At 41.4% G+C, this 26528-nt stretch overlaps 2 protein-coding genes across 2 annotated transcripts; one reads left to right on the top strand and one right to left on the bottom strand.

Annotated features, from left to right (window-relative positions):
* The first annotated feature begins 578 nt into the window (after window positions 1–578).
* dcbld2 (discoidin, CUB and LCCL domain containing 2) lies at window positions 579–22043 on the top strand. Its single transcript, XM_007555536.2, has 15 exons — window positions 579–978; window positions 6387–6611; window positions 8934–9071; window positions 12098–12149; window positions 12243–12315; window positions 14757–14890; window positions 14988–15028; window positions 15211–15426; window positions 17040–17164; window positions 17625–17769; window positions 18603–18752; window positions 18841–18934; window positions 19009–19058; window positions 19131–19265; window positions 19844–22043. Exons 1-15 carry the CDS (start codon window positions 876–878, stop codon window positions 20224–20226), a joined length of 2064 nt encoding a protein of 687 aa, XP_007555598.1. The 5' UTR covers window positions 579–875; the 3' UTR covers window positions 20227–22043.
* On the bottom strand, window positions 21711–26528 carry tmem30c (transmembrane protein 30C). The gene is made up of 7 exons (XM_007555535.2): window positions 25966–26528; window positions 25644–25760; window positions 25362–25469; window positions 23899–23989; window positions 23671–23817; window positions 23352–23564; window positions 21711–22544 (listed from the first exon to the last, which is right to left on the bottom strand). The coding sequence occupies exons 1-7, from the start codon at window positions 26161–26163 to the stop codon at window positions 22357–22359; spliced, it is 1062 nt and encodes a 353-aa protein (XP_007555597.1). The 5' UTR covers window positions 26164–26528; the 3' UTR covers window positions 21711–22356.

Here is a 26528-nt window from a genome sequence, read left to right as displayed (position 1 = left end):
ACACTTAAGTATAAGTCTTATACTTAAGGACTTTTACTCAAGTATAAGTCTTTGCATTGTTTCATACTTAAATATTTGTAAATATGATTCAACTACTACAATATTCCCCTTAATTTTCAATTATTTTAGACAGTCTAGGTATTTAAATACAATTTTTCAATTTAAAGTTTTATTAGATAGCTTAGCTATTGATTATTTTCTATAATTCTAGTGTCTTTTTAAAATTGATATTTAAACCGTTTCTTTTTTTCAGTGACATTGTTGGGATGCGGAGCTGCTTAAATGCAGTTTAGAAAACGATAGTTCATCTATCGTAATCCATTAATTTTCTTTCACTTCAGTTACGTTTTAAGGATCAGTTTTTTCTTCTAAATTTTCCCTCAGTGGCTCATTTTGATAGTCCGGCTATTTGAATGCCATATTTGTATTTAAATTCTGATACTTTTTTTTTCCAGATAGTCTAACTATTTAAACACAATAATTTTTTTCCCCCATTCAGCTGGATGAGAATCCCCCTAGCATTTTATGGCTGTGTGGGATTATTCAGACCACTTGGGGGACTCGGGTATCCCATTCCCAGATCCGGAGGTGGAGTCTGTGTGTAGGAAGTATCTCCACAGATTGGCTGAGTGTGTGTAGAGCAGTGACCTCCTCCACTGCGAGCGTGTCGCTAACCACCATTAAATTTCAACTAAACAAAAACACATCCACGGGAGGAAACCAGGCGCTTACCCGCTTTAGAGGAGATAAAGATTTGGTCTTCTCCATTGTTTATTTTTTTTATTTTTTCCTTTCGTCCAGGCTGAAGCGGTGCAGCAGCAGCAGCAGCAGCTGGGGCCAGAAGCGAGCAGTATGCATTCAGACTGCAGGCTGCTATGGGCAGAGCGGTAATGGTGGGCAGGGGACCGACAGGGGCCGGGGTGTTCGTCCTGTCCGTGCTCATCGTTTTCACCGCGAAGGGCTGTCGAGGCCAGAAAGGTTGGTGCCACACAGCTGCGGCGATAACCGGAGGAGGCCAGTGTGGCCGCAAATACACGAACACATCCCGGTTTAAGGTGTTGTTGGGGGGGCTTTTAGGAAGTGTTATTGTCCAGCTAACTGAAACCTGCCTTACATGGCCGTGTGTCTGTGTGTGTACGTGGGCTCTGCTTCACGCCGCGCACTGTGGAGGTTGGTGTGTTTTCTGTTGTTTTTTTTTTGTTTGTTTTTTTTGGTGGAAAACTGCTCAGGGAAAAACCAGGCAAACCGGTTCCTGAATTTTGACGTTTTCATTTTTTCATTTTGTGAGTGTTTATAACAAATGAACAGCAGACGTTTAAGGATTTTACTGTCAAAGCAACAATGTGTTTCTGATTTTAGTCTCCCAATAAACTGGTTACCGTTTAGGTTTACCATTTGTTAGGCCTTTTTATAGGTCGGTTTAAAGAACGACGCCATTTAAAAAGTTTATGGCCTTTTCTTTGCCATAAACCAAATTAAATGATTGATGCACATCAGAGGAGATTATGTGTTAAGCACAAGACTGGAAAAAAGCCAAATAAAAGCATAGCTAAACTCAAACTCAAGTTTAACTAGACTACACTCGGATGGATTGGCTTTTCCTAACACTTTGGGGGTGGGGGTAAACACGTGTGTCCAGTTTGTCACTAATTTATTGACTCTAGCAATACTTTTTAAATATACACAAAGATGGTTTTAAATCACTTCAGGAAAGATTACTGGTGTTACAGAGCGTAATGTGAGATGTAGCTCACTCTGCAGTTTTTCAGTAACATTTCTGAGTCATTGTCGTGTTTTTGTTCTGCTCATCTGGATAATGTCCACTCAGAGGGCTCTTGCATAACTCAAGGCTCGCATAATATTCACTTAGCACCATGACGTGTGTCTGCAAAGTTTTATCACACAGCCAGGAATCCAGGATAAGGTTCAAACGATTATAACAACTTCTCTCGCAGTACATTTTGTAATACAGTTTTAAAATGAAACCCCAGTCAAAACAGTCTGTAAGCTAAAGCTAATGCTTTGCACTGCTAGCATTGTACCTGGGTGTCTTGTTTTTCCTCAGTAGGATTTGCTAAATAATAGGTGATCTGCCTAAAGCAATTTAAGTTCTTAAATTATGAACTGAGATGGCACTGCTGCAATTCCAGTACCGATCTCCAATACTTATCAAAGTATCTTATCATTGAGAAAATTCCAACCCAGCTAAGTGGATGAGTATGAAAGGGTAACATGTGGGTAATATTGCAGGAGGAGCTTATTGATCTGGGCCTGCAATGGGATGCTTTATCTGATGTTTTATGTTTTCATCATGTAAATCACTTTGAATTGCCCTGTTGCTGAAATGTGCTCTAAAAATAAACTTGCCTTTTACTGCTAATTGTATTCAGTCTAGCAGCTGAGCTTATCACTTAACATTACATTCTTGGAAATGGTCAAACTTCCAACTTCATAATAGGGCTGTTATTATTGTTGAATAATGTAAGGATACTGGTTACACTTAACCCACATTTCTTTTTCTTTCTCCCATCGCCACAAAGTCTCCGCCGCTTTATCAAAGTCGACATCAAGGGCAGCGAAAGTCCGTCCAACTGACTGGAAATATTTTTGGCACACTGAGCATTAAAGCATCTCATTAGAAATGTAATGCGCCACTAAATGTTGCATCAAAGCAGTCATCTGCAATTGTAATATAAGCTGCATCAATATTGCGATGATGACTTGCATTTCTGTGCATTGTGCTGATCTACTTCAGAGGTAAATGGAGCACCACACAAGTCAGTAACAACAACAGTGAACAACAGTTTCACTGTAGCCTCCCAGTGTGTGTGCATGAAGTTTTAAAAATGTTCCCATCTGTTTGAGGACCAACCAACTCTTCAGTTTTGTTTGTAGGTGTTCAGGTTTTCGGCCATCATCCTGCTGTCGGTACGAAATAGGTTTGACTCTATTAAGCTCATTCATTTGTCGAATAGGAGTGAGAGTGGGGAACCAGCAACCGTAATCTGTCTGATTATGAGATTGAAAACTTTCAGGGCTTAAAATGCAGAAATATTTTTTATAACTAGTTTTTAAGAATGTAGTGAAATACAACTAGTTTATCTGAGTTGTTCCACTCCACTCTTCAGACAAGCTTTTTTTTTTCTGGTAGATTAACCCCTAACCATCGACTTACACTTAAATGTAAGTCAATGGGTCCATTTGGACACCGGTATCCTCGTGACATTTGATGATTAAACAAACAAGCTTGCTTGTAAACTTGCAATTCTCCAATATGATGATCTAATAGATTTGCATTTGAATGCCAGTGAAACACAAAATGTATTTTTTGTTTGTTTTTTTTCTTCTAAAAGATAAACAGTTTTCTATAGCTAATAGGTTACGTGTTGATTTGTTCCCAAATTCTGTACAACTATCTATCTGTTCTCATTGTGGTTCAAGAAACCAGTGGGAGGGCTGGATACTTTTAGAAATACAAACGGGTAAAAACACATTAACTTTTTATTCTGTCATTTATATACTCTCACATACATAAAAAGTTGCACAGAAGCAGTAGATTCCTGCAGCTTTGCGGCTCTTGTGTTTCATATATATTGGATAATGAGGCCGGGGTGGCCTGGTGACTTTCTGTGTAGGAATTCTGACTTTGTTGGGATGGTTTTATTGGGGTTTTCCAAACTTGAAACTCTGAAACCTTCTGAATACCAATTAAACTGAAGGAGATGAGTGGATTGAGTGTTAAAAACATGCAAGATTTTATTTTAGGAAACTGTTTTCTTTGTTCTTTTGTTTGTTTTAAGAGGCTGCATTTCTGCAAACCGCTGTAATTATCCATCCATCCATCCATCCATCCATCCATCCATCCATCCATCCATCCATCCATCCACTTTAGCCTGATCTAGTGTTGGGTCACAGAGGCCCATCCTTGTCTATCTCTTGTTCCACTTGTTCCAGCTCCTCTGAGGTAATTCCATCTTGTTCTTTTGCTTGACACTCAGAGTACTCAACAGTAGATCAGAACCAAACTTTAAATCAACCGCGTGGCCTTTCAGCTTAGCTCTCTCTTCACCATGACAGACTGATGCAGCTCTTACANTCCATCCATCCATCCATCCATCCATCCATCCATCCATCCATCCATCCATCCATCCATCCATTCATTCATTCATTCATTCATTCATTCATTTTCTTTACACCTTTGTCCCTAGTGGGGTTGGGAGGGGTGCTGGTGTCCATCTCCAGCAAACATTTCAGGCGAGAGGCGGGGTACAGCCCTGGACACGTCGCCAGTCTGTCGCAGCCACTGTAGCCACTTCTTAGGAATTGTTCTTTTCGTAAGCAGTGATAGTAAATATTCAAGATATCAAGACAAACTACATTCTTTACTTGAACATCCATGGTAGTGAGTGCAACAGTAGGGATGTGTAATCTGTCTCTTTTAACCTCATCAATAGCAAAGTATGTTTGTTCTGAGCAGAAATGTGTAACTGAGACTTCTTGTTTTGTCTTAAAACCGAGGTCAAGATTTGTGAGCTAGTGCAAGGTTTATTTGCACTGTTATCCCTCAGAAGCTCCTGGTTTCTCTAGGCAGCTGGATCAGGTTGATAAGATAATGAGTAGACGTACAAAAGAGTGTGTTCAGGTTTCAGAATGCTTCAAACCTTTAACTTCCCAGAAATTACTTAAGATAAAGGAGCTGAAGGGGAAATCATGTAGGAAAACTTCCAGGTTTAAAGGTTCGTGCGAGTAGATTTATCTGAGCTAATCTAATCATTTCTAGTCATTTGGACCACTTAAAGGACCTTTACATTGGAGTCCAAGTCACCCAGCTGCACCTACAACAAACACAACTTCCTATGGCGCTATGCAGGTCGGGGGACAATTTGGGGTTAAGTGTCTTGCAAAACTGCACAAGTGATGGGGTGGAAGATGGTTTTTGATTCATCTGGGACGTTTCCTGGGCTTGAACCTAAAATGTCAATGTGAGCTACCTGGTGATGCATTGTGCTTGGAAAAGCATTGTTTTGTCATTGTATTGCTTCTGGTTCATCTGGCAAAGTTCCTCCAGATGTCCCAATCAGTCCGAGGGGGCGGGGGGACTTTTAAAAAAAATAACTTGGCCTTTGTCCTCTGCAGTTCAGTCCTGGTACTTAGTGCAGAAAGTCAGTCTGTCCTTGATGTTGTACTTTGAGAAGATCAGCTTCTGTGTCTGCTTTCCCTAGCATTGTCTACCTTACTCTGCGTAACTGCAATCATACCAGCATGCTGCCATTGCTCTACACTGGTGGCAACCAAATCCTTTAGCTGAATCCTGTTTAGGCAACGGTTCTTACACATGGACGCTTTGAAGCTTCTTAGCAGTTTGATCATTTGTTGATTGTTGTACAGTCTTTCCCATAACAACATATTCAAACTACCTTCATGAAAATTGATTACAACATGTGATGTCTTGTAAATAGCCATGGTTCACCATAGGAAAAATGATTTCAAGCCACTTTAAGCAGCCATTTTGCCTTTCTAATCCAATAAAAATGACAGAGTGCTATCAGGTTAGCTGTCCTGGTTAACAATTTCCTCCTAGGCAGACCATGAGATCACAGAACGGATGATAACTGGTCATTTGTGTCTGGCCAAAACACAGCGTGCAGCCTATGTTTTTGCAATTAAGTACGTTTTCATTCATTTTGGGGGAAAAGAGGCATTTTGTCTGAATTGCAACTTAGACACGATGCAAAGCGTCGCCATAAAAACTGAAGCAGTGAAGATTTTTATCGGTCTGAAAACTTTTAGCCATTGAACAGCTTCTGGGGAAGCCAGGGCTGCATTAGAAGTCAGGAATGTGGTTGGTCGTTTCCCAAGGTACCTTAAGAGACGGAAAAATGTGAAAATTCAATGCTTTGTTGGGCTAATAATGGAGTCTCCAGTTTTCTACATTGCCTGTAAAGGGAAATTGATGAAATTTGATTTTATTTCTGTTCACATGCAGATGAGCAGTAAAGAGAGACAAGAATCTTGAAAAATACTGGAATTTCCTCACCTTATTTTCTGTCTCATTGTCCAAATGTTGTCCCTCCGTGTCAGGCCATAATGTCTTTAATTTTCTTCTTCTTGCTTCTTCGTTCATTTGTTCCTTCCCTTGGAGCCTGTCTTCCCCGTTTCTCTTTTTCTGCTATTTGTATTAGTGCTTTTGTCCACCCTTCCTTTATTCCCTCTTAGGTGTCGTTTCCCTGCTCCTTTCTTCTCTTGTAGGAAAATGGACTAAAACTAGAATCGCTGAACTCAAAAACAGGAAACTTTAAGCTTGCAGCAGTTAAAGTGGCATCTTAAAATGATGTATTCGTTTTCACTTTGCTTTGCAAATATAAATGTGTGTGTATCACCTGCAGGTGATGGCTGCGGCCCCAGTGTGCTCGGCCCAAGCAGCGGGACGCTGTCCTCTCTGGACAATCCGAGGACACACCCAAGTGACACTGTGTGTGAGTGGGAGATCACTGTGCCGCGTGGAAAGAGGATCCACTTTCGGTTTGCTCTGCTGGACTTAGGAGACAGCGACTGCCAGGTCAACTATCTCCGCCTCTACAACGGCATCGGATCCAAAAAGACTGAGATTGGTGAGAAAAGAAAGATACCGACTGGTTTTTTGAAACAGACTCGGGTTTTAGGATTAGAGGGTGGCTTTTAGGAACGACTAAAAGCCACCCTTTGCTTCAGGTCAGGCAGCTCTTTGTCCCACTTTATAAGTAGTGCTGTAAGGTGAAGTTGTTTAGCTATTTTTGTTTGTGTGCTTGTCAAAAAAGAAAAAAAAAAAAAAAAGAAAAACATTTGGGGACATTCTACAGTTACTCTGTGGTGATCAAATAGTCTTGAAGTTACTTTTGACTGGGATGATCAGTTTTTGGTCTGCCATCATTAAAGTAACTGTAAAAGTATTATTTTTGTTACTTTCAATCCCAAGTTTCAAAGTTAAGGGACATGGATGCAAATTCCCTCCGTACTTTTTTATGTTTGGACGGACAGATATACATTTACATCGGAGTTTAAGTTCGCTATAAATGTTAAAAGGCTTATGAGATATAAGCACCTTTGCTGTGCATGTTTTTGGTTAATTGTGAAACTTGTGAACTTTCAGCCAAAGCTTAATTTTAAAGAAACCAAACTGCACAGTGCTGATGCTCACTGGTTTGAGCAAAGAGTAAGTAGAGCGATGCTCTGGTTATATTTAAATCCACCCAACTAAAAGTGGGTCTGCCTTTACTCTGGTCATGTTTCTAAACAGAAAGTCGACTTTCTTTCTTAGTTAAATGTATTATGAAGTTTATCTGGGGTAGGTTAACTTAGAGACAACAAACCACTAACCTCAAGCCCAAAGCAGCCCGGTCTACTTTGACACATGATACTGATACTTAAAGCTGCTTTCACCTCTGTTTAAAGAACACACAAAAAACATAATGGATGGGTATTCCTGGGGCTCTCGGTGGTTCCACAAGCAGAACCACAGAAGCCCACTTTGTGTGTAGGGATGAAAGGAGAAGCCATTTGTGAGAGGATTGCAGCAGTCAGAGAGAAACATGAGCATTTCTCACTGAATTTACGTAGCTTGGTCCACAATCACTGTCACTGACTAAAATTATAATCCAGTCTGTTAGTTTGCACTTCTGAGACGCACTGCACAGTCTTAAAGGGAAGTAATCGAAATGGAGCTAATGAATAGTAAAATAATAAAAAAAATATTTTTATGTCTTAATTATAAGTAACTGATGTTTTGTAGGACGAGCGTTGGATTCAAAACAACCGTCTGACCAGACTCTTGAGTAGACAAGCCAACATTAATAACACTAGATTGGACATAATAAATGTTCTGGTTGAAATTCAGGTCTAATTGAGTCTCGGTGAATTATTGTTGCAAACAGCTTAATAATGTTGCATAATGGATTATCCTGAGCCGCGTAGTTCTCGCTGGCTTTTCATTTCATGTTTTCTTTGTCCTTTAAAAGTGTGAGAAAAGTAACTGTGAAAATATGCTGATCAACCAGAAAACTGCGACACGGGGAAAAGTGACGCTGCTCATTTTGTTACAATGGAATGTTTACTGGCCCCATACCAGTATGATCACCTCATACTGGGTGGCGGGAGTGTCGAGGTTGGTGCTTGCTCTTGAAACTGGGAAATTAGTCATCTTTTAGTCAACTTAACCTGATGTATAAAGTCCTGCTCCTTAGGTTGAACTCATTTGTGCTAATGTCAATTTTTTTCCCGTCTTAGGACAATTGCTGCTATAAGTTTTGATCTGGATTGGGTCGAGAATTAAACTTGGTCTTAAGTTTGATTTCATTTTGTTGTGGTTGAGGGATCACTGGATGAAGAGGTTGGAGGCATTTATTTTGTCACTCAGCTTGGAGAAAGCTTGGACTCGTTGTGAATATTGAGGTTTTAAAATAAAGTCACTTTAAAAAAATATACATATATTTTCTATCCTGCTATTCCTACAGTTTGAAGTAACTTTAATGAGACGTCAAGCAAAACGCCCTGGAGTGACCTGTTTATTCTCCAGCTTTATAGAGCATAGCATAGCGAGGTGCTGCCCTTCCCCCACTTGTTGCTGCACATTGCACGGCTGAAAGGAGGGGGTTACCATTTTCTCACTCGCAACAAAGGTGGACTGTTGTGTAGATATTTCCGGTTACTCTGGTCATGCTGTATAAACTAAAGGAGTGGTAGCTGAGCGGTAACTTTTTTTTTTTTTTAAATGACATTCGGAAAACTGTGACATCATGTCTGTGGTGAATGCAGCCTGGCAAGTTGAGGCGATACCTTAACTAATTAACCAGGCAGCATCACTTAAGAGTATACAGTGAATTTATTCCATACTTTCTTATTAAATCTATGCGTAAAATTTCACTAATCGCTTTGCTTTTCTATTTCTTGCATTAAAGTGAAATACTGTGGTTTGGATCAGAAGGTTGATGAGCTGATCGAGTCTTCGGGCAACCAGGTGACTGTCCAGTTCAGGAGTGTGATGCACCGTACGGGACGTGGATTCTACCTGTCCTACTCCACCACTGAACACTCGGGTATGCAGGCTGCTGGTTTGCTCTACACCATTCTGTTTTTTTTTTTTTTCCAGTGGCATTCATTTTAATTACGAGACCTGAGCGCTGAACCTGGTTCCGTTTTTGTTTTAGCCCTGGAGGTAAGAGTTGCTAGGATTTTCTGTGTTAGTCACAGCTGTTTTCTTTCTGTACCCCAGCTTTATTTTTATGACTATGAAGTAATTGTATTGTCCTGAAAAAACACTCATACACAAATCTTTTTAACATATGGGTTTGTCTAAAAGCTGGCAGCTTGTTGCGTTTTCCTCGTCTCTGCGTGTCATTTGATCTGTGCTATCAGATGTGCAGTTAAAACCAGATGTTTACATACACTGCGTTAAAAAAAAAAAGGAATATAGCCGTTTGCTCTCACTTCTTGGCATAAAACGTGACTGAAGGTTTCCTGGATTACATCAGTCAGGATGACCAGGATTATTCCCGTTTCCCTGAGTGCAAGAACAATGGCTTCAGATTCGCAATTTAACTTTTATTATTTGGCAGAATTTCCCCTTCAAACTTTGACACGGGTCAAATGTTTTGGGTATCCGTCCACAAGCTGAACTGGTATAACCGGGTCAGGGCTGTCGGTGGCTTTACTCAGACACACCTCCTGCAGATCAGGCTTTCATGATACCCACTTCAAAACATTGATTTTATGTCCCTAATGCCAGTTTGTAACTAAACTAGTGTGGTCTTAAAACATCTTAAATCCATTTTAAAAAAGTAAGTTAATTGACTAATCACAGGTATAAAATTTTGTCCTGTCAGCAATATTTCATCTCTTATAGGTGTTTTTGTTGTGGGATTTTCTGTTAGGCAAAAGTTTGAGTCGCATGCTGACATCTTTGTTGCGTTTTCGAGGCGGTTGAGGCTACTATTAACTACCTGCTAATATACCCTTGATACCCTTCCTTATCACATAAGGAAATGTTTGAGGTTTTTCTTTTAAATACATCCAAAACTCGAGAACTTAAAAACTTGAGACAGACAAATATCTTGTTTATGTCAGTGCACACGTTGGTCAGTAAGCTACAGAAATATTCTAGGGTTTAACAAAAAAAACAAAAAAAAAACAACAACAGGCAAGAGACGAGCCGAAGCCGCAAGAAATAAGTATCCGCAATTATTTAGCTCCGACGGTCATCGTGGCTCGACTGAATCACACTGGGTGGCATTTTTCCCACCACAAAGCTGATGCATGTGTTTTCCTCACATGAAAATGATCACTCAGGTGTGTGTGGGTGGGCAGCTTGAACCAAAAGTTAACCAATCACCATGGCGATGCGAGGTGGCTTTTTTTCTCTCTCCTTTTTATTTTTTTTTTCCATCTTAACTTCGTTTTCGAGGTACAGTTTTTGATCGTATTAATGTGGTCACGGCAGAAGGAGGGCTGCAAGTCACCGCAGAGTTTACATGACATTCCCAGCAGCCCACGTCATCCTGCGAGACATGACTGGTGTGTTTGATCACCCATTGTACTCCCACGGCCTCGCAGGGCCGCTTTGTTGTTTTTCAGAGTTTACATGGAAAGATTCACGGCGGGTTCAAAATTCAAATTGAATCTCCGCGGATTTATGGATTCAGATTTATTTTTCCTTTGAGTGATGCAGTTCAAGCCACAATCAGGACAAATCCAGGACGTCTGAAGTCGGTTGGCAAGTCTGTTTTTAACATGCGAGCAGCTGCGGGAGTTTTTCAGGTCCAATCCAAAAATGTTTTATAGAGGTCATTCAGTCGCTTTTCTACTCGAGTCATCTTGTACATGCTTCCCTTATGGGGAAACATTTGACATGGCTCCCACAGAGTTTTGTTATAAAGTCTATTGAACCGCAGTATCAATGTGTAAAATATCTCAGTAATAATGGATGCTATGTTTGATGGGGTATAATATTCCCTGCATCCTTGTCAAATCTCAAATTTTGTATCAAAAACGTAAGTTGGCCTTTAATATGTTTTTCCCAGGTCTTAAATTTTGACAGAACTAATTAATCTTATACATTACATGTATGGATTTTTTTTTTCCTTCGCAGGCAAAAGTTTGAGTCACACTCAGACATTTTCAGTATGTTCTGTGACTCTACCGCTAACATTTTCAGCAACGGTATCTAAATATTTTCCTGAAATTGTGCGACTCTCGCCTTTAGATTTCTATAGACAGAAATTAAATTTCCTGATATTTATAAAATCCTTTTTCTTTCTATGACATTCAAATTCATAGAAAAAAAAAACCTGTTGTACTCATGGATGAGAAGGTAATTCAAACTTGTAGGAGGTCAAATTTATACAAACCACTCAGGTTTGCATGGATTATATTAAATATAATCCAGTGAACAGCAAACTTTATTAGTAGGATATACATGCTTATTATACCTGGACCCATAGTCTGCGTATTTCAACTAAAATATTAGTTACTCACTATAAACCTGAGTTAATAAAGGTCCTGAGGTCGGCCATTGAACGTTGCTCTGTCCCTTACACACATGTTACCGTGAACACACTAGTCCCACTTTGAAACATGGTGGGGGCAGGATGGTGCTATGGGAATTCTGTCTTTCAGCAACGACAGGGAAGCTGACTGGGTTTGATGGGGAAATGGATGGAAGTAAATCCAAAGATTTGGATCACAACTCAATCAAAAACTCACAATGTGTGGCAAAACTGTCAAGACTAATGGTCAGAGAGGCTCTCCGTCCGTCCATCCGTTGTGGATCTAACATGACAAAATACGAAAAGCTAAAGAGGCGTGAATACTTTAGCGAGGTGCCGTGTCTCTCCACTTACTGAGTGGATCAAGAAAAATGCAATTAATTTTAGAAGTTTCTCTAAAAACACGTCCGGTTTTGGGAAACAATGGTTTTTATTTTGAGCGCTGTACTTTATAATTTTCAGACGTCTGATTGCAGAAAACGCAGCGGTGGTTTCCTTTTTATAGAGGAGGAGAGAATGTTTGTTTTGCAGCGACATGCATAGAAACCAGTTCTGATGCCGTTTGTTTTTCCCCTTTGCAGATTTAATCACTTGCCTCGACAAAGGATCTGATTTCCCAGAGGCGGAGTTCAGGTGAACGCCGTTTGCTTGGCATCGATTTTATTTAGGTTTTTTGTTCAAAGACCAGACTGATACTCTTAGTGTTTTTGCTTTGTTTCTTCACAGTAAATACTGTCCTGCAGGCTGCTTGACATCTACAGAGAAGATTTCTGGAACTACACCAAACGGATACAGAGAGGTGAGTTAACGCCACGTCCTGGTTTGATGACCTCACGGAACCCCCTGCTGTGCTTTAGGTCAGAGTTACTTAGTCTCCTAATGATGACCTCATTAGTTTTATTTTTTTTGGAACCTTTTTTTTTTTGCTGGATGGTGGTGGGAAGGGTGTTCCTGACAGATGGGAAGACAGGGAGGAGCGTGGGGGCGTGCGCTTCAGGGAGCGAGGCGCCCCACAGGAACAGAGGAGGGGCAGGGTCACTGGGTAAAAGGGAGGTTAGATAATAGTTTGGCTGAAAATAATAACCCTGTAATCCAGTCCAGCTGCAGGAGAGCGCCGAGCAGAGCCGCGTGTTGAGTGTTTCTGGAGAGACAAAAACCTGCCGAAGGAGTCAATGTTATTAAAACGCTAGAGAAACGGCGTTGCATGTGGACACCGGGGGCGTTTTTATTTGCGTGTGATTCATTCATGTTTTGCTTTCTGGAGGGCGTGTGTGTGATTCCAGAATGGTGATTGTCAGTATGTTGTATTAGTCCTTCCACCGAGATTACTATTTCACTTCTAGTTGTCTTTTACCCTTTCCAACACCTTGCTACGTGTGTGTTCAAGTGTACGGTTTTCTCCGTTGGAGGCAGGGTGCACCGATTTTTTTATTTTTTATTTTTTTGTCGCAGCGGTTTTTGCTAAGCCTCTCTCCAGGATGTGGCGTGCGACTTTTGGGAAGTTTAAGAGTCACAGCGAAGGTGTTGATGGCTTGTGGCAGGCTTTTTACTGCTGCGTTTGTGCATAAATCCCAGCCTGCTGCATGTGTACTCGTCACTCTGCGGGTCACCAGTTTTCCCACAATCTCCTCAGCTGTGAATTCCACTGTGGGTCTTTTTTTCCCGTAATAAAATTTCACTCCCGCTCCAGCAGCTGCTCGTATGGAGGATCTCCTCCTCTGGAAGAGGTGGGGTCGGCAGGGTAATCTGGGTTTTTCTCAGCTGCTCTGTGATGTGGAAGCAGGTTTGGACAGGAATGCAGTCGGCCGTGACACATTCCCCATCGGTGGCTCCCGTACAGAGAGGAGCTGATGAATCAGGATGATGTCACTCATCTGCTCGAGTCTGAAGGTTAAAGTGATCACACTGCAACGCAGGGCGGACACCGCATTGCTGCACGAAACTGGCAGTGGAGCTGTAGCGGCTAACGTAAACTTCTTCTTATTGGCCGTTGCTTCACTCAGGAACATCAGGTTTAATTACAGTAAACCTCAACAGTCTTTGTTTCACAGGTTTTCTTCAGATTGCATGGCCGATTGTGGAATAGTACTAGAATTAATCCACAGTCGGCAACTAACAATTATTTTAGTAATCATCAGTTATTTTGACGGGCGATTAATCGGATAAAAAATTTGCGACGTTCGGCTGATTTTTCACTTTGTCACAATAGCCCTTTTTTATGCAATATTAGAAATGCATTAAAATGCATGCAAACTAATAATTCAATTCCTTTTTTAAATAAGAAAATATAAATGTTATTACCTAAATTGCCATAATATACCATTCCTTAAATGAACACTTAATCAGTTGTAGCAAAGAATCTAAAACAAAACATCTAACTTCAACATGTGAAAGGTTTTAACCTTTTCTGCTTGATTTATCAATACAGCGAAGGACTACCATGTAATTTCATAACATTAATCAATTTATAATTGGACACAAAACGATGCTTAACAGGAGATTATTTTTGTATTTTATAGAATTTGAACCAGGTTCAAGCTAAAACTGACATTAAAGGAGTTGTGGGTAGAATGTATTTACAGACAAAGCAGGTTTTTTGTGCAGTTTTGTCCTCTGGTGTTCTTTGAGCAACAGTTTTTTGTTTTTTTTTTTTTAGTCTGTACAGTCCAGTTAACAATTGATCGATTTCCAAGTTAGTTGACAATTACTTCAATAGATCGATTAATCACGACTAAGAGCTTCAGCTCTGCATCATTCATCTCATATTTTGGTTTCGATATTCAATAGGGCAGATGAAGCTAATCTATTCATCACGAACCTGAAACTTCACAATATATTGAATCCCAAAAGCAAAAGAAATCTCATGTACTCAGGATTTAACGCCCTGCATGACGGTAACATATCTGGCTAGTTGGATGGATTTGTTCTAGCCTTGGTGTCCATATTGTACAGTTACTGAAAAGCTAACAGTTGTATAGCGTGGTGGCAACGAGAGAATGTTTTTTATTTTTTTATTGTTTTTGTCCCCTTTAGTACTATTATAGCTTTGGAGATATTTTACCCAAAGCAGGTTTTTCCAGTCTGTCATCTTGTCTGAAGCCCCTTTTTTTTTTTTTCCTCCACCATCTTGAAAAAACTGTAAGTTGTTTGCTCTTCACGGTTGAACAGATACGAATCTGTGCTGTAAAGGTACCTAGCAACAGTCTCTGCTGTCTTCCCTTCCTGTGCTCGTCCCTGCAGTCGTCCCCTCTGTGCGTGGCGGCTATCCATGCAGGTGCGGTGTCCAATGCTGCGGGAGGGAAGATCACCGTGGTGAGCAGCACAGGCATTCCTCACTACGAGGCAACACTGGCAAATAACGTCACTTCCACTGTGTGAGAAATACAGACGCCGCAGCGCAGAAAACTCATCTCTACCTTCTTCGCTCCTGTTCAGTCTCTCACTCGTAGTTTCTGTTTCATCTTCTTTCAGAGGAATTTTATCAAAGAATCTTTTCACCTTCAAAACAGATGGTGAGTTTTTGTTTTCTTCTTGTGAACGCTTGGAGCTCAGAAAGCATATAGAAATGTGTTTTTTCTTACACACACACACACACACACACAAAAACAAAAAACATGTACAAACTTTTCCAAACACCAATTGAAAGCGTGTTTTAAAACCAAGCCTCCTCCTGTGTTACGGATGCCTCTCTCAGGCTGCTCCGGGACGCTGGGTTTGGAGTCTGGTGGTGTTGTGGACTCTCAGCTCAGCGTTTCATCCGTGTGGGACTGGAACACCACCGCCGGTGAGCACGTCGTGTGGGGGAAGTCGGGAGCTCGTTTGAAGAAGCCCGGGCTTCCCTGGGCTCCTTCACCCAGCGACCGGCAGCAGTGGCTGCAGGTTGACTTCAGGAGGGAGAAGAGGATCACAGGTACATCTCTGTTCTGTTGTTCTTTTCCTCTCTATTGCTTTGACAAGATCTTTAGTCATAATGATTTGGGTTGATTATTCCCTCCGGTTTTGGATGCCGTGCTGTTCGAAAGATTTTTGCTCTCGTCATTTCGGACAGTTGCTACGATGCGCAACAGTAGCAACAAGGTATTGTTCTTGCAAATAGGAGCAGCCGATTGGCCTCTTTTAAAGCTCAAATGATACCTGAACTATGACCTCAAATCCCAGAGGAGATGAAAAGAGCGGAGAGACAAAGAGGCAGTTCAAACCATGGATCAGATCCGATTCGATTCAACCGTCTCTCTTCCTGACTTTCAATCATATTGTCAGACAGAGATTTAAAGAGAAGCAGCAAAAGCAAATGAGGTGGATTAGCAGTGGTGTCCCCCTGGAACATTGTTTCTGCTCCCCAGATATTGAGCTGTTAGCATGTCATAGCACTGTCAGACAGCAACAGTCTTCAGTCAGAGGCCTCTTCGCATTCGCTGAAAAACTGACAGCTACCAAAAACCGTCCTGCCCACAGCATCACCATCCACCATGTGTCTTTGAAGATACCAGGACGATAATGATCTCCTGCAGCATTTCATTTTCCTTTCGGTTAAATAAAGGTTGTTATAATTAAGTTGACTATGCATGTAATTGTTTTTGAAATGTTAATTTACGAGCTACAGAAAAAGTTGTCATGAACATGTGAACACGTGTCAGTCTGTGTTAATGTACAACACACTGACTTGGACGCAGGAATCGAACCCACAACTTGCATGACGATTACTCGTCCCTTCGAGTCGCTTCTTGTGCTTCTCATGTTTAAAGACAGAACGCCTTTTTGCCGTCGGGGTTTTATAACACTGTAAAAGCCGGACAGAAAATAACACAAAAACCTGATTTATTCTCTGATTTAGCCATTTTAGGTTCTAAAAACTTTGATAAACAGCTTTTTTGAGTTCAAATGCAATAAAAAAAAAATAAAAATATTGCCTTCTCTATTGACTTTGTCTCTTGCTCCCGATTCATCTTTGTGCATTTTGAATCTCTGCTTTAAACCTGGTTCTGATCCAGCAGCACGAAATGAGAATACTCCCTGCTTCTGTCCTGGTCTGACAAGCTGCCAGCATAGCTTTGCATTATTAACTCGGTATGTGTTTGTGGACCATTAACTTTCTAGTTAAACAAACAAAAGGCTTAATTCTAAGGTTTCATATTGATGCTGTGCATGAATACTGCTTCCGTAAAGACGTGGAGCTCAGCTTTCAGTCCAAATAAAGAATATAGTATTAGTCCTTAAAGCTGCACAATATATGTAGCAAATATATTAGAACTATTTAAATCACAACAGATTGTTCGGAAAGGACAATAATTATTGGATAATATATCCCAAGCAGACGCTCACATAGGAGAGGAAAGGAGGAGATCACAGCTGATGTCTTTATGGCAATATTTACAACGCTATTTATGTAGCTCCAATTCAATCTAATCACACACACATACGCTGATGCTACTTATCAACAATGGTTTGAAAATCTGAGGGTTTTCCAATACTGTGCATCCCTGTTTATTCTTCACCTGTAAGCCGACTGTCTCCTCTCTGCAGCGATTGTCACCACGGGTTCCGACCGGATCGAGTACCCGTACTTTGTGAAGGCATACCGGGTTCTGTTCAGCAAAGATGGCAAGGAGTGGCATTTCTACAGGGAAACTAATTCTTCACAAGACAAGGTACAAAAAGAAGAAAAAAAAGAAAAAAAAAAGGAGAAATCAATAATAAACCCTGCTTGTTCAGCCATTACGTCATTTGCTTTTATGTTTTCTTCATTTTCCCCTCCAAATTACAGTAAATGGGTAAAGTAATTTCTTAAAGCGGTAGGAGTATTTTGTTTCCCCAGCAGCTGATATTGACTAAAAGACGTGGATGGTAGGAAATGAGAGGAGGCAGCGGTCGCAGATAAGTGCTGTAATGGCCGAGTCGGGTATTAATAATGGAAGGATATGGATTGAGCGGCGGAGCTGCTGCCTGTGACGGTTCACTGTGGGGGATTCACACACTCCCTCATTGTGTGGGAGATAGCAGCTATCAGCTTTTCCAGTGGGGGGGAAATAGCTGTTGTTCGTTGTTGCGCCATCTCTGACTTTCAGCTGTCATGTTTCTTTTTTCCTTCTTCTTCTTAATCTATGGTAGATTTTCCAAGGTAACATGGACTACCAGGACAAGGTGAGGAACAACTTCATTCCTCCAATCGAGGCTCGTTTTGTGAGGATAAATCCCACCTCGTGGGAACAGAGGATTGCTCTGAAGCTGGAGTTGTTTGGCTGCGTTCCTGGAGGTAAAGGAAGTTAGTTCACCACCAACCATCCCTTTAATGTATTAAAAAGCCGGCAAAAGTATTTTTACAGGTCAGAGATTTCTGGTCTCAGTGAGACATCCTGGTCAAGTAAAGGTGCTATAGGAAGAGTAATAAAAGCAAAAAAAAAGTAGTGTATAGTTCTGAATTGGAAGGAAAAGTAATAAATGATTTTGATTTTCCAACATTTCCAACTAATTTAATGTCAGGCGTGTGTGTGTGTGTGTGTGTGTATATATATATATATATACATATATATATATATATATATAATATGAATACATACACACACCATGCATTTGCTGATTTCAAATCCATGACACACTATTCACTTTTCTTTTTTGTGAAAAACATTTGTAAACCGTGGAGCATTTTACTTCCACGTCAGTATTATGTTCTACTTTGACATAAACATACTAGTAAACTACTGTGACGTTTATGATCTTAACGTCAGTAAGTTTAAGGGGTGTGAATACTTTTGCAAGTCACCTCAAGTTTTGTCAAGAAGAGAGTATGGTGAAACATTTGCATACCCAAACTTTGTTCTATCCATTTTGTTTTGGCTCCAAAGCTAAAAAGAACAACTTGTTCTATTTGAACCACCCTATAATAAATCACTTGTTTTAGGACTAATTAAGGACTTTAACGATGCACTAAACTGTTGTTGGCAGGATGTATAAAACTCCAAAGTTTATTTATTTTATTTTTTTTAAGTACCGCATGTTTAATTTGCAAAATTGAGTTTCTGTATCAGTGAGTTAAAAAAAAAAAAGTTCAATTCATGGATGTATTTTGTTGGCCATCCTTTTGCTCAGGTGGCAGAGCAGCTGCTACAAAACTGTTCACTACTTCCGGTTCTGGTTCCACTCCACCTCCCGCGAAGACGAAGCACCCGCCTCACCTCAGCGAAGCCACGCACACGCCGGACATCAGAAACACGACGATGCCTCCGCACTGTGGCAAAGGTAAGGTAGCTTTGACCAGAGTGAGACCTCCCCTCCGTACAATAGCAGATCTTTGTTTTCAGCTTCAGCGTTGTCTTTTCACTCCCAGACGTGGTGCTGATGGCAGTTCTGGTACCGGTGGCGGTCGTGGTTCTGACCGCCCTGATCTTGACGGTGGCTTGCGTTTGCCACTGGAGGAATAAGTACGACTTTGTATCTCCTCACGTCTCCCAAACGTGAAATCCCCTCCTTTACTGACCTTTTGTTCTCCATACAGGAAAAAGAGCGCAGAAGGATCGTACGACATTCCCTACTGGGATCGGACAGGTATGTCACCGCTTTGTCACTTCGAGTAGCGCATGTATTGCAGCTCCGCGACTCATTATTGGTGTGTCGCAGTCTGGTGGAAAAGCATGAAGCAGCTGCTGCCCTCCAAGATGATGGAGACCGAGGATTCGGTTCGCTACAGCACCCCTGAGGTCAGCCGGCTGGCGGGACGGAGCGCCGTTCCCAGTCTGCACGCCGAACCTGCAGGTACGCCCTGCTCACTGCGAGGAAAAAAATAAATAATCTGGTCCTTTTTAAGGCTAATAAGATGTTTTAGTCGTGTGTTTCTTATAAAGTTATCAAAATCTTTTAAGCTTAATATTTCCTTAGACTATTGTACAAGAATACATCTTGTCAGCCTCTGTATTTGCCCCCTGGAGGCCATCTTTTCACATTACTACTTCACTTTCTGTGAGAAGGATTGCAAAATATGTTGCCTTAATTTATTCAGAATTACATAGTACTGCAGGTGGGTAAATATCCCACATCATGGTAGTTTTTATGCAAAATATTCAGCCGATGATCAGTTTCTGTCCAGCAAGAGGGCAGTCCCAACTCTGACGCAATACTCCAGCAGAGACGATGTTTATACTCCTGGTGTTCACACCTCCCTAAACCAACCAGACCTTGAAGACAAACTTGGTAGAGGTCCATTAAAGCGGACCGAACTGGGCTGGTGTGAATGAACCCTTATAGTATTCCAAAATGGGAGCTCTAAACTTCCAACGCAGAGAATGCTCCGAAACGCCCCAAAAATAACTTTGACTCCTCCATTTTGTTTACAGAGTATGCCCAGCCGCTGGTGAGCGGCGTGACCACACTGGGTGCACGGTCGACCTTTAAACCAGACGAAGGGCCTGAACCGGGCTACTCGGATCCAGACCTGTACGACGCTCCCATCCCACCCGACGTTTACCACCCCTACGCGGAGCCGCTGCCGTCATCAGGAGCCGAATACGCGACTCCCATCGTGGTGGACATGGGCTGCCACCTGCCCTCCAAAGTGCTTAATTTTGTGGGGCCCAGCTCACTGCTCACATGGACGGACAGCAGCCAGTCTGGGGGGTCTGTCTACGACACGCCTAAAAATGCCAACGGACAGACCACGCCCACTCAGGATCTGACCTATCAGGTCCCTCAAAGTGTTCCTCCAAAGCCAGCTGGTTGAGCGCCAAAGAGGCCGGACGAGCCCGGTTTGGGGAAGGAGAACCCACCTGGCTTTGAAGTCTTGAATGAACACTACCTTTTTAGCTTTAGATTCAGCTGGAGATGTCTGTATTTCCTGAACTTTTCAGCAAGGCTACAAAAACTGCTTGTGTGGTGCCTTTAGAGTCCTATCACTGAAACTACGATGAATGTGTTGGTGACGGAAAGGAGGAAGCTGACTACTGTTTGTGAAAGACTTTGTCCCTGTTTGTGATGTGTCCACCTGTTCTCTTCCGAAGCTGTGATTTTCCACCCCGATCGTCTCTCCATCCAGTCGCTGCATGTTTCATTGCGTCGCTTGCGTTCAGATCCTTTCCGAACCGCGCCATGGTGCGTTGTCGGATCGCGTCGCCTTCCTTGTGGTACTTGTGTTTTAAAGCATGACTTGAAATTGTTAATAGTTGTTGTAATTCCATCACTGCGATCCTTTTAGGTCAAACGATTGTCGGATTGTTTTTTACTTCACATCCTGCTGATTACCGAGCGGCCCCCCCTCACTGTTAGCGAATCAATCTGTTGCACTGTTATGGCTGAAAGTTTTTTTTTTTTTTTTTTTTTTAGGATAACTTCTGTCATGAAGTATTTTACCCGTGACTTTTCCTGATGGAGACCAAATCTTGCCTTCTGTGGTCCAAATCTGTGCCATCGTCACAACCATTTAAAAAAAAAAAAAAAGTCTTAAATTAGAGAAGTGTAATGTTGTTGCAAATGGTAGTGTGTGATTTAGTATTTAAAGTCGGTGTTGCATCTGTCCTGAAGCGTTTAGATCGATTGTTCCCGTCGTCTGTGTTCATCGGCGTCCGAGTGTTTAACCGTTTAAATGTCGCACCGGTAAACTGCTTTCCTCTCCTGCAAGCCTGCAGGCACTGATCTGAGCAAAACACTGGCTGACAGGAGGGCAGATGGTGGACAAACGTGCATCAAGCTGCTTCATATTTTCTCAGAACAGCCGCCTCAGCTGTGGCAAGGTGCGCCAGTGTCACGCGCCGATTGTGTTCAATAACCACAGAGTGATTTATGGAGATTAAAAGTTCCCTGGTTGCATAAAAAAGGTGGAATCAATCTGTTTGGGAGGAGAAAAAAGGAATAAAGATGTTTTTTTTATTAAAGAAATGTTTATTTCTTTAGTGCTTCACTGAAAATTCAGTCATTGCAATTGACTAAGTAATATAAATAACAGCTTGGCTTTCATATTAAATTAACAGGTTAATATAATTAAGCATTTAAATGAGCTGATTCTGTATTTCATGTGATAGACGAAGGTGTGAAACTTAACGGAGAAATGCAAAACTGAGAAGCACAAATCAGCTATTGGTGGCCACTTTGAGGGTTTAATCTTGCTTCTTAAAAAAACCAACAGAAAAAACAAAACGGCACTCAATATTTTTCCTACTTTCTGCTGTGTCTGGGCGGAGTCACTGCAAAATCTGGGTGTCAAAACATGTACGTTTATTTTAAAAGTTCACATAAGAAAGTTTCTTTGTAGAACTTTCTAATATGAATTGGTGTTTATTCTGATTTCAAAGTTAATTAGGTTCTGGACTTTGGAACAAATTAAAAAGCACCTGGTGTATCAGCCTTAATTAAAAAACAAGTTTTACCTTTCACAGTACCAGAGTTTCTGCACAAAGAGCCAACAAGTTTATAAAGTGAAAGTGAAAAATTGGGACCAGTCATGAGCTGCTCACTTTGCACCTCTAAAAACTAGGATTTTCAGTTTCACTCTAATCCTTTTGACTTTATTCCAAATAAACAATTTACATCTCCCAAATTACTCTTTTTTTTTTAAATAAAATGCAACACAATAAGTGCTTTAATTATTTAACTTTCTTTAGCAAAAAGATGTGAAAAACCCCATCTTATGGCACTTTGTGCTCCAGTATAGCAAGGCCCTAATGTGACGTATGCATCACGAACCCTTGAAATAAACATAAACTACGGTTTAAAATGCAGCTTGACTGCTTCCTATTAAAACAACAATTTTGTCACTTTGGGTCTCCCGTCTCTGGTCTGCAAACCTTCTCAGCAGCACGAGTATCAATCAGCTCAATCCTTCATCAGTTTCAGTCCTCTGTCTTGACGCCTCCATGCTTCATTCCTTCATGTTCTTCCCATCCTTTCCGAACTTCCACCAGGCCACGGTGAGGACGACGGCCGCCAGCAGGATCAGGCTGCTGGTTACCAGGTAGGCAATCGGCAGGAAATGGTTCTGGCCTCCGAACCAGGTCAGCGTGGTCAGCACCACTCCCTTCCTGCCCTGGAAGTGCTGCACAGGGAAGTCTGAAGAGGCAGGAGGTCAAGGCTAATCTGTAGCAGGTAGCATGCAAATAAACATGGCAGCTTCCACTAATTTTAGCGCTTCTGGGAAAGAAAAAAAAAATTGCGTAAATCAAATAAATTCACGGTTTCACAATGTAGGAAAATCCATTCATTAAATTGAGCACATTAATTCAGCAGGAGGAAAAGAACTTCTGAAGAAACTAAAATCAGCAGTGTTACACTTTTTGGTATCCCTGCGGTTGGTACTTTGCACAACCTGCTTTTGCCTTCACCATGTATGTAGGTGTTGCCTAACAAATGCTAACAGAGCCACACAATGTCAGTCTGGGCTTTACTGCATCTATCAAGGACTTCTTTGGATAAAACATGGTGTTAGGTCATGTTTTGAGTGCTTATATACATTTATCTGGCTGGGTGAACTATGGGAAAAAAAAAAAAAAAAAAGATTACGGAAAAAATCTAGGAAAATACGGCTTAATCTTAACATTATAATATGTAACACTTCAACAGAATGTTCTAAAATCACGCATGAGCATTTTTCTTGACTTATGAAGCTCATGTGCATGTTTGTCTTGTCTTTGCCATTGTGAAGAGTGGATGAGAATTTTTTTAAACACATTAAAACAAAGTAAAAATAAAGATGATTCTGTTGTGGAATAATGTGATGCAAGAAAAATGACTTAGTCTCAGAATATGCAGCTTCAACTAAAGATGCGAGATTCATTTTTTTTCTCATTTCAACTTTAGGTGAACCGTCAAACAAGAGCCTGAAGGAGGTTTCCCGTGAAAACTGCAGTGAAAGGATACTGTAGGATATATCGATGGTGTAGTTTCCCTTCGGAAGCCCTTTTTCAAAGATGGGGTCTGCTCTATTTAAAATCCCATAAAGCTTCTTGAAGTTGGGGAAAGCCGCCTCTCTCATCCAGACGATCAGGTCCTCATTAATGAAACCGTTGTTGTTCGGGTCATGTGGGTCCAGACTGTATACAGGCTTCTGCCAGTACAGAGGCGGTCTCGTACCTGCGGAGGAAACGCTAGAGGTTTGTCCTCGTGCCCGGCTTCTTGCATCTTTCGTGAGAGAAACGAAAGCCCTTCCTGAGACCGAGGTCGCGTCGTCTCTCCTTACCTTCAAAGACCTCAGCAAGAGTTAGATTGTCGGCCCTTGGGTTGCGGAACTTGACGTTTTTGTCTGTGTACCAGGTGAGGCCCGTTCGCAGCAAAGGAACAGGAACACTACGGCTGCTGGAGAGGTGATAGTTCAGGGTGAAGGAGTCTGGGAGGAGAAAAGACAGTCAGCTGGCCGATGCAGAGATCAACGACGTGTCGGGTGGCGAGCGTTGTGAGCGGTGTTTACCGTTGAACATACTGTTGGCGATCGCTCCGCAGGGAGCGATGGGGACTCCGTCATTATCTTTGTCAAACGGCGCACAATAAGAACTTGGGTTCTTCAGAAGAAAATGAGAAATTAATGCAAGTTCTTTAAGACTAAATGGATATGTCAGTTAACTTTGCACTGGAACTGCTAATTTTATTTCAATATTCTGTAAATCATGTAAATCTGTAACAGGAGAAGCTGCCCAGTTTTCACCACTATACTTCTGTCCACTATATAATATGTTGATGTAACTCTTCTAAACAGGTTATTGATATTAAACCAAATGAGGATCAAACTAATCAATTTTCAAATGAACTACCTTTAACAAAACACAGTTTTGGCTTTTAAGGAGTTTATAAATTGCAGCTTCTGCATGTTTAGAATCCCATTTTGAGCCTAAGCTGTTATTGGAAAATTGGATCCAGAGTTTGTTTCACAAATATATGCAGACTTTTTTTTTTTTTTAATAAATATTTCGCCTTTTTTTTTAAGCCTGTAGAAATACCTTACATTAATTGACTCCAAGCTCTGCATGTGGAAGCTGTTAGTGTGAATCCGCAGCATGCAGTCATGAAATCTCTCAGCGCAAGTGAAACAGACCATCAGCAAGTTCAACAGCTTCAACGGGCCTGGATGTTAGAAGTTTAGAGGTCCAGGATGTAAATACTGAGGATTCATGGGAAGGTCCTCTTGTAGTACGGAGCTGGTAAACTCAGACAGGTCAGTACTAAAACCACTAATAGGTCTTCATGGACAGTAGTCAGGTGTGAAGTGAAAGGAAAAACGATGCATTCTTTTTCCATTTCTTTCACAATTTAGTGCAACAAACTGCCTTCAAAAGTCACTGGGTTTGAAAGTAGAGTCCGCTCGTAATTTAGTCTGTATGAATAAATGCTGCATTTTGAAGGCAACAGGAACACTGTCAGAAAACGAACAAACAAAACCGTGAACACCAAGGAACATACCAGAAAGACTGAATATAGAGTAGAGTGTTTTACAGCAGGATTGGGTTTTAAAGCAATACGCCGCGTTTTGAACTCACAGAGATGAATCCATCAACTGAAAACAACACTGCCCAGCACTGAGCGCACCGTCCCCACTGTGAAACATGGCGGTGGCATCATCATGGCAGTGTAGATGACCTTCTGCAATGGGGCTAAGCAAACTAGATAGCAGCTAAGATACACTGAGCAATATGGGATGGAGCGGTTCAGACCAAAGAATAATCACGTGTTAGAAGTCCAGACCTAAATAACTCTGAAAATCTCTGGAAAACCTTGAAAACTGCTGTTCACACACGTTCACCATCCAATCTGACTGAGGCGGAGTTGAGAAAATTGAGGGAAACTTTCAGCTTTTGAATGTATATTGAATATTGTACTACAAAAATTAATACGAATGAGAATAATAACCTCTAAAGTGGCAAAAACAACTAGAGATACCTTTAAATTTTTTATCCTGCCCAACGTCTGTCCGTCATCTCTGGAGTCCATGTACCTGCGGAGGTTCTGATGGAAGTTTTTGAGACCGTAGTAGAAAAAGACATCGCCCTGGGGAGAGAGCCAAAATATGAAGCAATGTGCTCTAATCTGAGGCACACACAGTAAAAAAAAAATAAAAATGAAAATTATACGTGATGCAATTTGGATTCTGAATTTGAAAGTTGAGCCATGGAAGGGTCTGATGTCACAGTATGTCCAACACGCTCACACAGGGTTGGGTACCTTCAATGATTTGTCAATTGAAAACTCCACCCGACAGCTGCAGGTCTGCGCTGCGTTGCTCACATTTCGACGCAGGTCGAAACACTCATTACAGTTTCCCAGATCGGTGTAGTCCAGCTGGAAGGGTTGAAAACAACAGACATGAATTAGGACTCAAACCTTAACCTTGGCTCCTGTGTATCTGTGCCACTCCCCGTTTTTATTGCTCAGTGCTCCGAGCTTCCCGTCCCTGCGCCTCTTCCACCCACGCAGACTGTCGGATATTTATTTCTCTTCTACACATCAAAGTGAGAACTAAAAAGCAAGAGTTATTTACGCTCACCTTTATTTCCTGCGTGCTCTGTACGAGGAGAAGCAGCCACACTCCGAGCAGCATGCATATCACAGCCAGCAGGTAGAAGAAAGGCAGCACAGTGTTAGCGGTTAGCATTGGAGACCAGGCGGGGAGCCGCTGCTGCTTGAAAGCCGAGTTGTCCGGCCTCCGAGCCAGGGGCCCAGACTTGTTTTTGGTTTTCCCCATGAGTGGGACCGACGGCTGAAAATGGCACCTGAGAAAACGACGCTCTGTCTTCTTTTCTTGTTTTTGTTTGTTTTTTTAACGTCAGTGATATCCGCCTGTGTGCTATCAAACACGCACAGCACTCACCCCAGGCACTACTGGGTGGGGAGTCAGTTGCAACCTGTCATTTATTAACCACAATCTCTTGCCTAACTACCTCTTTGTGTTACCTTTGTCTCATTGTTTAATTACCTCTAAAGTACTTTTTTCCTGAAACAAGTTCCTGTTTCATTCGACTGTAACCATACAAGATTTCTACCTCTTATTGGCTGATAAAAGTAAAAAAAAGAAAGAATTGCATTACTCTAAAGTTGCTATGACAAATG

The sequence above is a fragment of the Poecilia formosa genome, unplaced genomic scaffold (assembly GCF_000485575.1).
Source record: "Poecilia formosa unplaced genomic scaffold, Poecilia_formosa-5.1.2 Scaffold70, whole genome shotgun sequence".
NCBI classification, from domain to species: domain Eukaryota; kingdom Metazoa; phylum Chordata; class Actinopteri; order Cyprinodontiformes; family Poeciliidae; genus Poecilia; species Poecilia formosa.
Note: the sequence above shows the minus strand (reverse complement) of the source record. Positions and strands in the feature narration are given on the sequence as shown.